The sequence below is a fragment of the Mauremys reevesii genome, linkage group 10 (assembly GCF_016161935.1).
Source record: "Mauremys reevesii isolate NIE-2019 linkage group 10, ASM1616193v1, whole genome shotgun sequence".
NCBI lineage: Eukaryota > Metazoa > Chordata > Testudines > Geoemydidae > Mauremys > Mauremys reevesii.
In genome coordinates, this window is record NC_052632.1 from 77,274,944 (window position 1) to 77,291,512 (window position 16,569).

General features: G+C 51.6%; 1 protein-coding gene across 1 annotated transcript in view; it reads left to right on the forward strand.

The window, feature by feature from the left end:
• The window catches only part of NATD1 (N-acetyltransferase domain containing 1), a 36,410-nt gene extending 22,115 nt beyond the window's left edge, over nucleotides 1-14,295 (forward strand). The window contains exons 2-3 of the mRNA XM_039493165.1: nucleotides 1,899-2,017; nucleotides 9,585-14,295. Coding sequence (XP_039349099.1) covers nucleotides 1,899-2,017; nucleotides 9,585-9,701 — 236 coding nt within the window. The 3' untranslated portion in view covers nucleotides 9,702-14,295. The remainder of the gene's footprint in view (nucleotides 1-1,898; nucleotides 2,018-9,584) is intronic.
• The last annotated feature ends 2,274 nt before the right edge of the window (nucleotides 14,296-16,569 follow it).

The following is a 16,569-nucleotide window of genomic DNA, read 5'->3' on the forward strand; positions in this document are numbered from 1 at the left end:
ATGAATAAATTTAGGCTGGAAATTAGAAGAAATTTTTCTAACCATCAGAGTGAGGTCCTAGAACAGCCTTGCAGCAGGAGTGGTGGGGGCCAGGAACCTAACGAGTTTTAAGATGGAGCTTGATAAGTTTATGAATGGGTTGATAAGACTGGATTGCCTGTGATAGCAGAAGACTGGACTCAGTGACTCCAGTCCTGTCTTCCTAAATAGCCAGGAATTTTCCATCTATCTGTTGTTTGCAAGCTCTTTGCTTCAGCTATTTATGGCATGTGATTGGTCACTCAGATCACATGGCGTGTGATTGGTCACTCAGATCACATGGATCACATGTGACTCTCTAATGGCATGGTTAAAACTTTCTAAACTTGCAAATGACATGGGGTAAACAACAGTCACTCTGGTGTGATTTTTGTGACTGAATTTTCATTTGTACAAAAACATGCAAAGCTTGGGGTATGGTAAACGCTTTCACCAGTAACCGGTGGCTGGCCACGTACTCACAAATGTGACTTCATGCAGAACAGCCAACTGCAACTGGCTGGTGAGGGAGATAGTATTTTGTGATCCATCAGCTCTGTTTGTGGGTTTCAGAAACTTTCTTATGCACTGATGTCAAAATCTATCAGTTCTGTCTAAATTACTATCAAATTGCTGTGCGTGAGTTGTTGCTGAGAAAATAATGGTAGCTGCCTTTACATGCCGCCTGCACACCCCAGTATCTAAGTTGGGTGTGCAAAATTCTACACATTTGATGTGGTGGGTTTTTTTGTGTGTGTGTGGTGGGTTGGTTTGTTTGTTTGTTTTTTGGACAGTTGCACAAAATATCAATCACTAACCTTTCTTTATCGTAGTAAGAATGAGTGAGTACCTGGGCCAGATCCTGCATTGTCCAGCCCAGCTTGTAATTACGCTCACACAACATGGGTGTGAAATTTTACCATTCTGATCTCGTAGTGTGTTATATGGATTTCTTAGGCCAGTGCAATGACTGCCCCAGGTGCAGAGCCCTCTGTGTCTGGACTGGTGAACATTCACAACCATTCAGCAAGGCTGATCTAAATCCTTGGCACAAATCCCTTTGAGAAACTTTAAGCATAACCCGCCCTGTGGAAATGCAGAATTCAAATGATTTCTCTTCTAATAATGGTCAAATTTCAGGATCTTTGAAACGTATCACACACCACTTTCCACGTACTGAGACCTTTTCCCCTGTATTTGAATTACGAAGAGAAACTAACAGTGTTATAATATGCATGTTTGTGTGCCACATTTGATGATGATTAGAGATGGAAACATAATTTATCCTAATTTGTGTGTGTGTGTGTGTGTGTTTTCATTCACAGAAGAATTTTTATCTTCTCTACTAGATCTAAAGTGTTTGAAATGCCAGTTCTGGCTGCCATGTCAGAAAATGCTAGCAGACTTTATATGCCACGGGGGAAAAAATAATATATTAGAGAGGAAAGATCTGTTTGTTTCCATTTTCCCCCTCCCCCACAACCTCTAGTTGGCACAAGATTTGTACATATTACAAATCATTTCATCATAATATAGTAATTCAAGGCCTGGGGTGTGTGTGGTGGGGAAACCTCACAGCTATCCCAATAGGCCAGGTCCTGCCCTCCGTTACACCTCATTTACATGACATGGGGAATCGGAGTATAAGTAGGAGGAAAATCTGAGCCAATGCGTTCCAGTGCGCTAGACTGTGGTGGCCTCCTTCTGTTCCAATAAAGAGATGTTGCAAGCTCCTTCAGCAGAGATGATCCTTAGATGCCAGGAGTTATGATAGATACCTGTGCTAGCTTAGCATCATTGTGAGCTGCATTCACCCCAAGCACAGGGTTCTCTCCCCCCAAGGCATTTCTGTAGCTAAACTCCTGCCTTGCGTTCCGTAGGTTGCCACGACAGGGCAGTGCTGCTCTACGAGTACGTGGGGAAGAAGATAGTGGACTTGCAGCACACGGAGGTACCAGACGCCTACCGAGGAAGAGGAATAGCCAAGCACCTGGCTAAGGTACGACTCGACCAGCCTCTAGCAACATTTTACCTTCCTTTATGGACTAATATTACTTATCTCACAATAGCATTGACGCCCCAACTGAGATCGGGGCCCTGTTGCGCTAGGTGCTGTATGTACGCAGAGTGAGCAGCAGACCCTGCCCCAGAGACTTTACAGGCTAAAGGGACACAATGGACAAAGGGTGGGAGAAGAAGCAGAGGCATAGAGATGTGAAGTGAGCTACCAAAGGTCAGGCAGCAGGTCGGTGGCAGAGCCAGGACAAGAAGCCAGATCCAGTGTCCTAACCCCTGCACCACGCTGCCTCTCTAAAATGGCTAAGAGCAGCGGGATGCTTCAGCAGAGTGTTTAGAACTCACGCAAGTGACCCATTTGACACACACTGTGAAACATGACCAGTTTAGAGCACAAACCTTGGCATTTTTCCAAATCTTGGGGGAGGGGGGGAAACATGCCCCCTCTCAGCTCTCTACCCCTCCCTCCCCAAAAATCCCCTCCATCTTGGAGGTTTGGATGCAAAACAGAACCTTTTGCAAAAAAAAGTTGCGAAAATTGACATTCCTGAGCCACAAAATGAATCTGTGAACATGCATTTTAATGAAATTTTGCAAAAGGAAAAAAAAAAAGGCTTTTTGCCAGGGTCTGTTCCAGCACAGGCCTGTGACTCCAGGGATTGGCCCCATGTGCCTTCCAGAAGGGTGGCACGCAGGAACACCAGAGAAAGGGGAGAGACCATCTCGATTGGGGGTGATTTGCACCAATGTCCAGAAACACTCACTGAAAGGAAGCTGCAGAAGGAGCAAGGGGAGGTGTGGAGAGATGCAGCAATACTCAGAGCCAGGGGAGACCATATGGCCAATTAGGGCCTGCTCTAATAAATCCTGATGAACGGCCATGTTCCTTCCGCTCTCCTTTCCCGGCAGGTTGCCCAGCTGCCTCCGCGCTTAATGCGGCTGCTGACTTTTTTGGCTGTTTGCAATTTCAACCACCCCATGCTATGAAGGAATTTCTGCTTCTGGGCTAGTGCGTTTCTGCTGTTCCCGAATGCGTCACTCTCTGAAATGGCTTCTTCGCGTTGCTCCGTCCCTCGTCCTCTCGCTGGATCCTCTTTCTCGGCAGGAAATGTTCCTTTTCCTTTTCCTGCTCCGTAGGCTGAATCGGCCTCATTGCTTCATAACCCACGTGCCATGATGCATACATCGCTTTGATTGCTCCCTGCTGTGATCTTTCCATCTCTTTCCGGTAGTATGGAGACCAGAGCTGCGTTCCACGTGCAAACGTGCTCTGGCTCCTGCCTTCTCTGGTGAGAGAATAACTTCCCTTGATTTATGTTCCTTCCCTTAGTGTAGACTCCTCAAGACCTTCTTTGTTTGCACGCTGCAGCGTTTTGGCGAATCTGCTGCGGGGATGGGGGTCTCTCTCTCACACGCAAGCTTTTATTCCCCCCTTTCTGTTTGCAGCGTTGGTTCAGGCTCTTCCTTCCTTGAGTCTCTTTGCTTCATTGTTCTGTCATGCTCATGAGCCACTCGGCAGCGCAACGGATCCAAAGCATTCTGTGTCTGATCGCTGGATCTTCCCCATGCGCCTTGTTTTATAGCATGTCAGCAAAGCTGTGGAACGACACCGTTTGTCCAGGTGACCTTTTTGTGGGAGCAGAACCAAACCACCCCAAATTACAGGTGCTGTGACCCTCATGTTAACCTCTCCTCCTTGCCCCGCAGCTTGGCTTTCGTTCATTTAACTGATTCTCCTTCATGGTACCAAGAAGGAAAAACCACAGTCAAATCAGTCAGCCGCTGCCCCAACGAGCTTGCAATCGAAGGGTCCCATGGAGGATGGGACGCGCTGGGAAATGCACAGGCCTGGGGAATGAATGGATTTTCGATGATAAACTCCTTTCTTGTGGGCCTGCTGAGGGATGGAGGCTCTAGAAGCCGTGCTAGTGGGTCAGCTGCTCCTCCTGCTGCCTGATGCAATAATGTAGCAGAGGGCATGTTCCGTTCTCATTGGTGTCCTTCCCGTGTCATCACAGACTCTTCAGCAGTGGCTGGCAAGTGTTTTGCCTCTTGCCTGTGTGTGTCGTGGGAAGGAGGACGGGGAGCTTTGGGTCGGCAGCAAGCTGAGGAGATGATAGCTTTGAGGGGATCTGGTGTTCTTGTGGGATTTGGAGCGGGGGGGCTTTCCAGAATTGCTGGGGGTTGGAGGAGCCCAGAGCCTGTCACCCCGTCCTTATCAGAAGAAAAGCTTTGTGACGGTGGCTCTTCCCCCTCAATGTCTGATTTGAATGGGACTGTGATGGCTGCTCTGCAGAGCGTCCTCCTGGCTGCCCCATTCTCTCCAGGCTGCAATGCCAGGGACATTCTGCCCGGCTGCCTCCACGCCTTGGGTTCCCCCGGCACAAATCCCAGCTGCTGTTCCTCGCTTCCTCCTTGGCTGATGCCCAAGCCGATTTGATTTGTGTGTGATCGGCAAATGCACCTCCAAGCCTACTCCCCTGTGTCACATTCTCCTCCCTCTTCCTCCAGACTGTCTGTGTGCATTTGCCCAGTCGGTTCCTGCTCCGTGTTCTAGGCTGGGGAACCCAGAGCATGTTCTCTCACAACAGTGACCTTGGGAATGATCTCTTACCATTTTCTCCTATTTTTTTCCTCCTCCTGCTGTCAAGGGGTTACCAGCTCCTCTGTTACAAGCAGGGCTGCAAATTCAGTAGCACGGCCCTGCCTCTCTATTAGAAAACCTCTCACCCCCATCCTCTTGTAACCCACACACCTTCTGGGTGTGGTGTTCTGTCCCAGCTAGTGGCACCGAGACCACTTAGAGAGAAAGAGATTAATGTGTCTGCTCTACAGCCTTAGCTAACAGCCAACTGGCTTTTTAGCTCATGCAGTAGAGGCTCATGCACTGAGATCCCAGGTTCAATCCCGACCGCCGATGCCCGGGGTCTGTTGGTGTTACACACTCCTGACTCCACCCATTCTGGATTTATGCTCATGATTTACTTTCTCCTTTGACGGCTTCAAGCAGCTTGATGGACATTTTCTGCTAAACTCCTCATCTTCAGCTATTTCAGGAATGCTCTGCCCTCAACCTAAATTCCCTGGATATTAAATTCCCTGCACCCCAGCCTGCCTTCTTCTGTGCTGGTTTCTTCAGGCCTTACTCAATCACTCCCTACGTTCTCCCCCACCTGGCAGCCTCTGCTTTCCCACTCCTTATTGCTACATCGATTCTCCTGCCAAGGCCACCGGTGACTTGTCTTTTATCTGGATTGCCTGCTGCAGGAGTAACGATCCACGTTACCAGCATTGCTCAAGGAGTCCCACTAGCTCTGCTCCAACCAGGCCTCCAGGCGTTGAACCCTCTTTCTTCCAGGCCAGGCACCAATACTGCAGCATCCCAGTTAGGAACATAATCCCTAGAGGTTCTGCGCCTGGCCTTTCCTACCAGGCCTTTCAGCCTGCAGTGCAGGGCAGGGTTAAGTGGTTCCTTTTTATCGCATTGGCCCTAATAACGAGTTGCTTTCGGTACTGCCATAATCTATATGATGAAGCACTGACGTAAAAGTCTGTCCCTGCCGCAACTAGCACTTGGTGTTTAAAGGCACAAGTACGGAAATGGCACGTCTGCCGCAGCGTGGCCACCAGCATTCGATGGAAGCAGGGTGGGGGTACGTTCTCTGTTAGCTCCAGAGTGAGCAAGAAACATTGGGCCCTTCTAGATTTCACTGCTGGGCTCTGTCCCTGGTGGGTACCAACCAGCCCCGTTACAAACCCAGGATCATCCTGGCTACAGACTGTGTTACTACCAACCTTCCCTTTGGGATGGGTCCCTCACTGCTTCCACCTGCTCTTCCAAGTCCTAGAGCATACTCCCCTCTGCGAGCAGGGCGCGTTAGCCTGATTCCGGGGCCTGCTCCCTGCTTCCCCTGACCCATCCACTCCTCCTCCATGAAGCAAACCTGTTTGCAAGGCTTTGGCTCTGTGTGGCGGGGAAGGTGGCCTGCTGCGTATCTTCCTAATTCCTGCTGTGCCCACTTTCCCTTCCTGCCGTGCTTGGCCGTTCACACCCACCCTGCTGCATTCCCCATACTCCCTTCTGTACGTGCCCCTTGTTCGTCCCCTGCCTGCTGCTGAATGACTGGGATGCTCAGCCAGCTCGTGATTGTCGTTAGCGATTTACTGTTGTTTCTCCCGCAAAGCTGTACCGCTCCCACCTGCTGCATGGCTCCTGGAGCGTGTGGCTCCCCACCTTGGATGGAGGTGGAGCTGGTGCCAAGCAAGTGAGTGTCTCTTTGGCTTTTGGGAGGCCTCTCAAATTGCAAAGGCCGAGGAGCTCTAGTTTGGCGTCTCTGAGCAGCACGTCCATGATGTGTCTAGTACCCAGGAAGTGTTTTACCGAGGCACTTGTCCCTGGCCTCTGTTTGCCAGAAGCTGGGAATGGGCGACAGGGGATGGATCACTTGACGACTGCCTGTTCTGTTGATTCCCTCAGAAGCCCCTGGCATTGGCCACTGTCAGAAGCCAGATTCCTGGGCTAGATGGCCAGTATGGCCGGTTTTATGTTCACGTGGCTCCCCAGCGGGTTTTCCAAGCTCAGGGAATGAGGTGAGGTGTATCTTCAGAGATAAGCAGGCTGCCCCAGAAACACCCCCACACGAGCTTCTTAAGTGACACGGCACCACTACTCCATCAGCAGAGAGAGATGCCCCGTTGGGAATTTTATCCTCCTTGGCACTGTTGGAAGCCCTGTTTTGTTCCTGGCATCTGACAGCTTGGCCTGACTGTCCTCTAGCCAGGCCGGGAAGAGGGTCCCTGTAGAATCGCAGTCATGTAATGGAAGCAGGGACTTAGCTCTTGCCCTGTTGGCTAGGAGACAGTTCACTCCACATGCTCCATTTCAGGCACAGGGTGCTCTGGGCAGCTGGTTTCTGTGATGAGTGACTGATAACGCTGTGACCAGCCAGCAGAATTCTCATCCTCTCCCCTTCTCGGGCACTGGCTGTAGGTATGGAAATCTGCACTCAGAGGTTCCTATTTCTGGCTTGCTGGGCAACTACCATCACAGCCAGCTACTAATCCAACCACCTCCTCTTTCCATCTGAAAATAAAAATACCCTGTTTCTATCCCAGCAGCTCAGATCAGCCCCGGAGAGCAGACCAGGGAGGGATGGTATGAGTATGGGACTAGCAGCTAGGAACGGAGGGCTCCATTCTCCCGCTGCGGCATACAAATTACTCCCTTTGACCTTCAGGAGCCATAACTCCTATCCTGAGCCCTAATTCTGGCTTTGACCTGATTGGGTGAGTGGCCTTGAGCAAGGCCCTTTACTTCTGTGCCTCGGTTTCCCCTCGTAAAACAGGCCTAACGATACACAGGACGATGTCGGGGTGAATTACGTAAATGCCTGTAAAGTGTGTTGCAAAGCCCAATATCCTTGCAAAGGGCCCGATCCTGATCTCCCGTAAAGCAGGAGTCGTGCCCTTGGAGCCAATAGAGTTATAGTGACACAAGAACAGAATCCGGCCCCCTGCAGTATCCACGCCACTCCTGCAGAGGTTGCTCGTTAGGGAGGGTAAATCCTTCTTTATGCTGCAGTTCACACATGTCTCTTACAGCTGCCAGTGCTCGGCTGTGGGTGTATGGGGGGGTGATCCCGCAGCCTGGGTCAGATGAAGCCCTTTTTCCTCTCTACCTCGGAACTTGTGCCCTTTCTACTCCAGCTGGACACGTTTAATCACAGCATCTGGGAATCTATGTCCAAAAATAAAATGGGGGGCGGAGCAACTGCCAACTTTCTCTCCCCTCCCCCCACATGCCCACAACTCAGCACAGAGAGGATTAGGAGAACACGTGAGGGGCTGTCGGCTGCCCTGGCCCTGTGGGATTTCGCTCGCCCACTCCAGCACCGCTTCATGGCAGGGGCAACGGGGCAGTGGATGGGGATTTCTCTCTGTGTACGTCTTCGATGGAGGGAGCATGGGGGGTAGGTAGCTTTGAACCCAGCACGTGGGACCAGCTCTGTTAAACTGCATGTCCAGGCACAGAGTTGACAGCTAGCTTGCTGCTTCTGGGGAATTCCCTTGACAGGTCCTTGGAGACCCTCCTGCACGGGGCTGAGATGCAGCATTCAATGCTTTTCCTCCCATCCTAGAATCAGTCCAGTGGCTGCAGATTAGCATCTCCTGCCCCTTTCGCCCAGGTGCTCGGCCATTAATTAGTTAATGAGCAGGGAACAGGCTGACACATTTTTAAAGTGCTTAGTCTTCTATTTCTCATTCAAAGGGGAAGCAGGGGGAAAAGCTCTCCCCTGTCCGCACTCGCTGTGGCAAGCAGCACCAGTTTATACCAGTGAGCTTAGGTCCCTACTGCTTTTCCGCTGGTCCCCTCCTGTGACTGCAGGCACAGCCACCGAGCTGTTCCAGAGCTGCTGCTTTCCTTTCGAGAGCAGTAATCCCGCTGCCTCCCGCCCCTCTGCATCACACAGAGGGGAGATGAGGACAACTAGCAGCTTCCTTTGTCTGCATGAGGCCATGGAAGAGGGAAAGGGATGCTGCTACCTTTGAAACGGGCAGGGACTTTCCCCGCCTGATGGGAAGCAGCAGCAGGCGGGTTCCTAGCTCTGTGAAGGAGTTTTGCCCATTCCTGACCCATTCTCGGCTAAAACCACGTTCGTTTTTTTTCTCCCGTACGTGCAGCGGAGGGTCTATCTGCCGCCGCAGCATCTGCTGCAAGAGCAACTTCACTGCTACCCTGGAGGGGGCTCGAATGCTGGGGGGCTCCAGCACCACCCCTTCTTTCCCCACCAGCAGCGCTTCATGTGTGGGAAAGGGGGGGAAGGCTGGGGCAGTGAGAAACACAGGCCAACTTCGTACGGGCACCTAGCAGCACAACTGCTGAGGCAGCAGGCTCAGTGAGAGTCAATGGGCTGTTTGTTCCCGCCACAGGCGCCCCCGACCCCAAACGTGTGCGTAGGGGGGGAACTCTGTGAGTTACCAGCGAAACGTCCCTCGTAAGGGGCATTTGCAGCATCACGCAAGTGCCAGGCTGTCCCCCAATGGCCGTGCGTTCCGGGCAGCGGCTCCCTGGGCCCCCCTGTGCAAGGAGTGGCCGGCGCAGGAGGGAGTGGCTGCTGGTTCGGCTGGTTTCCACACAGTCCCGAGGCAGCGTATATTATGGCTGCTCCACCTCCAAAGCCCCATCTCTGCTGCACCCCACCTCTTGCCCCGAGGGGCGGTTCCTGGGGTCAGAGTTCATCTTTTCTGCCCCAGGTTGCTCCCCCTGCCCCTCACCCCAGAGGGGAGCATGTGGCCTACTGCCTGGCACTGGGGGCTGTCACTGGAACGGCTCGGTGGGCCCAGGATTGAGAGATGGCCAGATCAAGGCGGGTTTCCATTCATGGCACCAGCCCGAAGGGCCCCAGCTCTCAAGGAGTCCTGAGGTAACTTCCCTGGTGCTCAGGCCGCTCCCCCCACAGCCAGTCGGGTGTAAGCCAGGATCCTGTCGTAGCTCGCGCCCAGGGGAGTGTGGCGTTTGTAAACCCATCTGTCCTCTCTTGTGCTTCTAGGCAGCCCTGGACTTTGTGGTCGAAGAGGACCTGCGAGCTCACCTGACATGCTGGTACATTCAGAAATACGTCAAGGAGAACCCCCTGCCGCAGTACCTGGAACACTTGCAGCCTTAACGCAGGAGGCTGCGGAGCCCGGACTGCTCTGGCAGCAGCACGCCCTGCCCCTGACTGTCCGATGCGGCCTTCACTTCTGCGCGGTCTCAGGAAGTCCCACGCGCTCTCAAAATCCTGATTTTTTGTAAGTGCGGACGTGGGGGATGTGACCCTCCCAAATAGCGCCGGGGCCCTGGTAATGCACAGCAGCTGGGCCCTTCCACAGCTGGGCTGGCTCAGGGTTCTGTTGACAGCAGCCTCCCCTGTCACTGCGCCACGGGGTGGAAGGCGATGGCTTCTGTCGGCCTCCTTCAGCAACGTCCTCACCCCTGCGGCTCGTCGAAAGCAAGAAGCTGGCGGGCGGATGTCAGCTTGGGGTAGCCACTGGGCTCCACCTCTCCTCCGGCAACGTGCGGGGCTGCTGCAGATCAACCCGTCCTGAGCTGAAGGGGGATTGTGGAGAGGGGCAGGGTCTTACCCACCTTTCGTCGCGAAGGGGATGGAAGAGTCCGATGACAAAGCCTGACAAGCCCAGTTGGTGCCATTTGCTGTGTGGGCTGGAGCTGGAGAGGATCGAGGTCCGGCCGGTCAGCTCCCTTCGGGCAAAGCAAGGAGCATTAGCATCAAGTCGCAGAGGGTGGACGATTGGGTCTTAGGGGACTCTCTCTGCATGTTCCAGAGACATTGGGGCCTGGATGCCTTCTGTCCCAGAAAGGGCACCTATGTGAGATGGTCTGTCGTCAGCCCCTGTCAGGGACGGGCAGCATCGCGGAGGGGTGCTCAAGAGCAGTGGCTCAGCCCAGACCTCCTTTCAGTAGCCCAGTGGTTTGAGGGGTGGGCAAGGGAAGGGAGGTTATAAACTTTGCTACCCCGTCAGGGACAGGAGCGTTTTGAGCCAATCTCTCATTTTGCTGACTCAACTCCGCCGTGAACGAGGGGACGTTTCCCTGCCGGGGTTGGAGCAGTAACAGACAGCCCTAGGAATGCCTGCCACCACCGCGGGCTTTGCTTCTCTGCCTCTTTCGGATTCCAAGGGGCGGTGAGTGACAAGGGAGGGACAGAGGCGCCGTCAGCAAGGGGCACTCAGGGGTCCCGTGGATGAGCTAAGCAGGCGCCACCATCCCAGCCAAGCGCACAAACGTACACGCTGAGCCAAGCAGGATATGATCCTTGAGGTGTTCAGGCCAAGCCCAGGGGAGGGAGAAGGGGATGCGTCCAATCCCCGTGGGAGGCTGGGGCCAGGAGCAGAATGTCCCTTCAGGGTGAGGGTCAGGGATGCAGATGCAGCGCATGAGTCGAGAGATGCTGCTGCCACCACCGCTCAGTCAATAGCATAGGCCTGGGGTTTGCACAGGGATCACTCACTGGTCACTTCCCTTGCCGCTCCCCTGCCCAGCATTGTCCGCTAACCCCTACTGCTAGGAACCCAGGCACCCTGATGGCTGCATCCAAGAGCTGCCCGCCCAAGGGGGAGGTGTCAGACTTTTGTCCTCTCCTTTTCGTGCAGCAGCGGAGGGCTGACATGCCAGGCGGGGAGCGAGGGACGTGTTCTGCTCCATCCCAGTCTCTCACACTGATCATTTAGACTTTGGGGGCGGGGCGGGGGTTTATCCTTCAGGAACCTCTCAGTGCTCAGGATGTGCAGGGCTGTGCTCTGCTCCAGGTCACTCGGGGCAACGTCAGGAAAGTCACTGGGCTTGCATGGGTGAAACTTGTAGCTGACTCTCCCCCAGCACCCTCAGTTAGCTCATCCTGCTGATTTAGAAGGGCTGCAGTGAACTAACGGGAACTGCAAGGAACTCCTGTATTTATATTAGGCTAAATCCTGAGAGGTGCTGAGTATTGCCAACACCCGTTGACTTCAACAGAAATTGCAACACCACTTTGGAGTTGACCCTATTATTATCTCTGGGCCAGATCTTGAAGGCCGTAGTCCTAACCTCCTAATGGGAGCCTGGCCTATGTGATCTGATTTGCTTTTATTGGACATTATATATGTCTTCCGGCATTCATTCGCGTTGCTATTTTTTTCAGTTACTATATTTTTAAATTAACCCTTCTGATGCTGGCTTCTGCTGCAGTGACAGACCAGTCAGCAGAGCGACTCTGAAATGCTATTATTCCCTCCCTCACAAGTTATGAAATGCCGTACCTTGGAAGCAAGGGAGGTCTGTTTTGTCCCGTGCACAGGCATGCGAGGCAGTGAGGAAGCAGATCAAGAGTTCCTGCTAACCAGCCCCTCACTGCTGCTCCCAGGCTGTTCTGCCACAGCCGGGGCCCCACCTGTTTCTATTTGGCATGTGGGGAAGAAATAACCCAGTTCAGATACTGAACTATGGCTATGCATGGCTTGCATCCTCACAGCCTGCTGCTGTATCAGTGGTTGGTGACTGTGCATTTGTGTGCCATGGCTCAGCTTTGTCATATCCTCCCCTAGTGACAAGGCGTTGTCCCATTGTCACTCAGCATCGTGGCACTGAGAGGCCCAAAATATAGCCAGGGCTCATTAAATGTCTTTCAGAACACTAGATAGACTCCAGAGAACGGCACTCAGGAGGGGTCTCGATGCTGTTCTCTGCGTGACAGAACGCCCAGGGGGTGGGTGTCTCAGGCAATTGATAGTGAGATACGGAGTCTTTCACTGCTGGGCCATATTCAAATCCACCCTCCTTTGGTAGTGTCTGAAAGTTACGATCTGATCACTGCTCAGGGGTCTAAGTGGAACGAGTTGGGTGTAGAGAGGATTCCAGTTCTGTTCCTGGAACCTAAGCTCGAGCCCACTGCAGTCAATGAATAGACACTTGTTGACTTCACTAGACTTTGGCTCAGCGGTACAGAACAGGTGTCCTCATCGCTGGCTGCTCAGCTGGTCTCTTTGGTGGCAGTCTCAGCAGAGCATCCAGTGACTGAATCAGCATGAAGACTGAACTATCCTCCTTAGACTCCAGGCCAAGGTTAAAGCTCAGCGTGGGCTACTTTACAGTTAGTCTGCCTTGCTACAAACTAGACTGTATCTGTTCTGCAGACCTAGGACTTCAGACACCTGGGCTGTCACCAGCAGTTCCTTCGCTCATCTTAAAATGACAGGCTGAAATCTAACTGGCATGGTTTAGCTGACAATGCTCCGATATAATCCTTCCTTGTCGCTCTAAGCTTCATACCCCTTCTCCCACCTGCAACATCGTCAAACCTGTCACAACACAAGCTTCCCAAGTGAATGGACCTTTGTCCTGTCTAACAAGGCTGATGAAAGTGACAGAAATGCCTCAGATTCATGCTGTTCGTGGTAGTATATTGTTAGAGAGACTGCCCTGAACTTCTCCATGCTTCGGATGCACTGGGGCTTGACTGTTGCTTCTAGGAAATCGTAGGGGGAATCTGAAAAGCAGCATGGGTATAGAGTTAAAGGCCCAGTGCTCAAGAGGAATCTAAGGTGCTACACACTAGAGTTATGTTTGGCAAAGAACAGATAAGGCCTAGTGAAGATGGGCACAGGGACAGATCTGGCTGCACCAAAACTGAAGAATGGTAGAATTGCCCTGCTCATCACCATCTCCTTCTCCTGTTGCTCGAGATGAGAAGACACTATTGTAACAGGGGTCCAGCAGAGTTGCTTGAGAATTGCCCGCATGGCTGCCTTGTAGAAGCAAAGTGCTGGGCCAAGCCCATTGCTGAGAACCTCATCCCACTTTTGGTATTAACTTCTCTTGGGTGTACAGCTTCCAGACATGCAAAGTTATGCCTCGTACTGGAATGCCCACTGGAGGACTATGGTGTTATCATTTCACATGTTACGCTATTGTGCTATTTCCATGGGAACCTTGGCCCTCCTAGATCAGATCGAGATTGGCCACCCCTGCCTTAAAACAAGCGCAGTACAGGGACTTGCTGCTGCTTCACTCTGAGGTGCTGTCACCATTTCTGTTCCTGATACCATGGAGACATTTGATAGTGTTTGTGCTCACAGTTCTACTGCTGTATCCATCCACCACCTTTCATTTCCGGTATTATTTGATGTTTGGGAATAGCAATACTTACTAGCCAAGGCAAGTCATTGGTGCTGCTGCAGTCCTCCATGCTACAATAACCCATCACTGGCAGCTGGATGTGACCTGCAGGTTCCTGGTGATGGAAGACTCTCCCTACACCGCTTCCATCACCCATCCTTTCCTAGCTCATCCCTGTGGGAAGGAGTCCCCTCAACACCTTGTGATACTCAACGGTGCTGATTGAACGTGGGGGATCTCGGACTCCTAGACGCTCTTCGAACAAGAATGGGAAAGAGATTTCAGGGGTGTGTTGAGATATCAAAACTCACTTGAACTAAAGGCCTAAGGAATATATAGGACATTGTCAAACTGACTTCCGTGTCAACCAGTTTGAATCTCCCTCTTTCTCGTATGGCCTCCAGTGTTGTGTTTCCCTCTGTCTAGGGTTTTTGGTTTTTTTTCCTGTTGAATTCAGTGGTAACTATGTGCCTTTCCTACTCAGGACCTGACACAAATGACCTTTCAGCTTTCATTTGTGTCTAACATTCTCCCTCCCTATATGTCATACTATTAAACGTGAACATATTGCATGGAATACAATACAATAAAAGGTGTGGCTTAACCAATCTGCATTGATGGGGGCTGCTCCTGCTTTGGGGAAAGGGTCGGCTATTTTTGCAATTAAGGCATGATACTGGGACTTGGAAAATCTGGGTTCAATTCCTGACACTGCCACCAAATCCTGGTGTGACTTTGGGCTGGTCACTGTTTGTGCCTCCATTTCCCCATCTGCAAAATGGGGATGCTAGTTCCCTATCCAACAGGGGCGGTTGGGAAGATAAATCCACAAAGGGGTGGGCACTCAGAAAGTATGGCATCTAAGTACATAGCTGGATTCTTATTCAGAAAGACACTTCCTTATACGAGGTGAGGCTTGGTCCCGGTGCTGAGCTGCTGACCTGAACATGATGCGGTATATTCCCAGATGCTCTGTGACTGCTCTTGTCTTTTCCTTTCCCCTAACAAGGGCTACCCAAGCTCTTTGGCAAACCACCCTCCCTGCGGACAGGGACCCAAGCCCAACTAATGGGGAGGGAGAGGTTCCCCTTTGCAAAGAACCCATCCAGTTTCAAGGAGTTGTGGACTGAAGCTGTGGAATATTATTTCGAGGTCATAGTTAAGGCTGGCTGTACGCACCCAAGCCTAGAATCTGAAAGGTATTTAGGAGCCCAACTCCCATTGATTTCAATGGAAAAGAGGCTTCTAAATACCTTTGAGGAACTGGGCCATAATGACTGCTTCAAGCTGAGTGCTTCCGGAGTCACAGCCTGACCCCTCTGCCATCCAGCAGCAGGACCATAACAAAGAAGGACACCAAGACCAATTCTCTCCATCTGGGTTTCCTACAAGGGCCCGGTAAGTCGTAAGCCTGTCCCTTGACCTGGGGGTCTGCGTTCTTGTGTTCAGGGGTTAGAATGCACGAATAATATTTCAATAGCTTGAAGAAAAAGATTTACTCCCTGCAGATTTTGTACACAGCAAGGATAACAAGCAGGCTCCACCATGAAACAAGGAAATTCCATCAAGGGACCTAATGCCTTCACAAGCCCTGGGAGCACAGCTCAAGTACTTGGTCTCCCGGCCCCCTGAACAGAAGTTGTTTTTATGATATTGTTTCAAAAAGAGCCGGGTGCAAGCCACAGAATCTGAAGCCAGATCTCCACCGCCCCAGGCTGGGGGAGCGGGGTTGTGCTTGGTCGTAGGGTTTTGATTATATCCATTGTAAAACCGGTGGTCATTTGCAAAACTCAGGTCTGCTTCCAGGCTTGGATTTCAAACGCCCGCACTGGAGGTTTTGGTCGATGCACCTCTTGAGCTGCGTATTTGTCGTTTTTGGTTTATAACACAAAAGCTGGAATGTTGCTAGTTACACTCTTTCTATTTACATTCCACATTCCAGAAAGTCTTATTTCCACTGACTGTACATCACACAGAGGGTAATGTTGCTGTTTGACAGCACAGTCTATAGCAGTGGTTCTCAAACGTTTGTACTGGTGACCCCTTTCACAGAGCAAGCCTCGGAGTGCGACCCCTCCTTATCAATTAAACACTTTTTAATATATTTAACACCATTATAAATGCTAGAGGCAAAGCAGGGTTTGGGGTGGAGGCTGACAGCTTGTGACCCCCAGTTTGAGAACCCCTGGTCTCTAGTGAATGGACTTCTGCAGTGCTATAGGCATGTTCTAAACATATGTTGTTTGTAATGACATGGCTAGAGTGTATATGCACCACTGCCCTCGGCTGGAAGGAATCAGAACTTATCCTATGTATGTCACAACTAAGCCCTATGTGCCAACGCCTTTAAAGTTGTAGGTGACTAAGGAGTTGTTGCATTATCTTTATTTACATTATGTTGCTCATCAGTGCCATTATTGATAACCACTGGTATTTTTCTAGCAGGGAGATATACAGACATCTTTACAATATTCTGAAATGCACTTTCAATCACTTCACACATGTACCAAAAGCCAATGCTCTGTCCTCTTGTAGTCTCTAAAGGTCTCACTGCACGTTTTGTAGGAGTTAGGTGCAGTTGGGTGATGGATTCTTCCTGCAGATAGACTGAAACAGCAGGAGAAAGGAATTTTAAAAGTTAATGGGACCAGGCCCCTGCAAGGCAGCATGTCCTGGGGAGCACGGTCTGATCCAAGAAGAAGAGGTGCAATATCCGAGAAGCTGAGAGCAGATCCATTTGAGCCATCTGTAAATGGACTGGAAAAATGCTGGGCCATCTCTGAAGGGATCCCAGGGACCAGGAAGAGTTTTGCTGCTCCTGCTGCTGAGGGGAAGGGGCCGCTGCTGGCTGAGTGCGAGGACAGGGCAGGGCAGGTATCGCC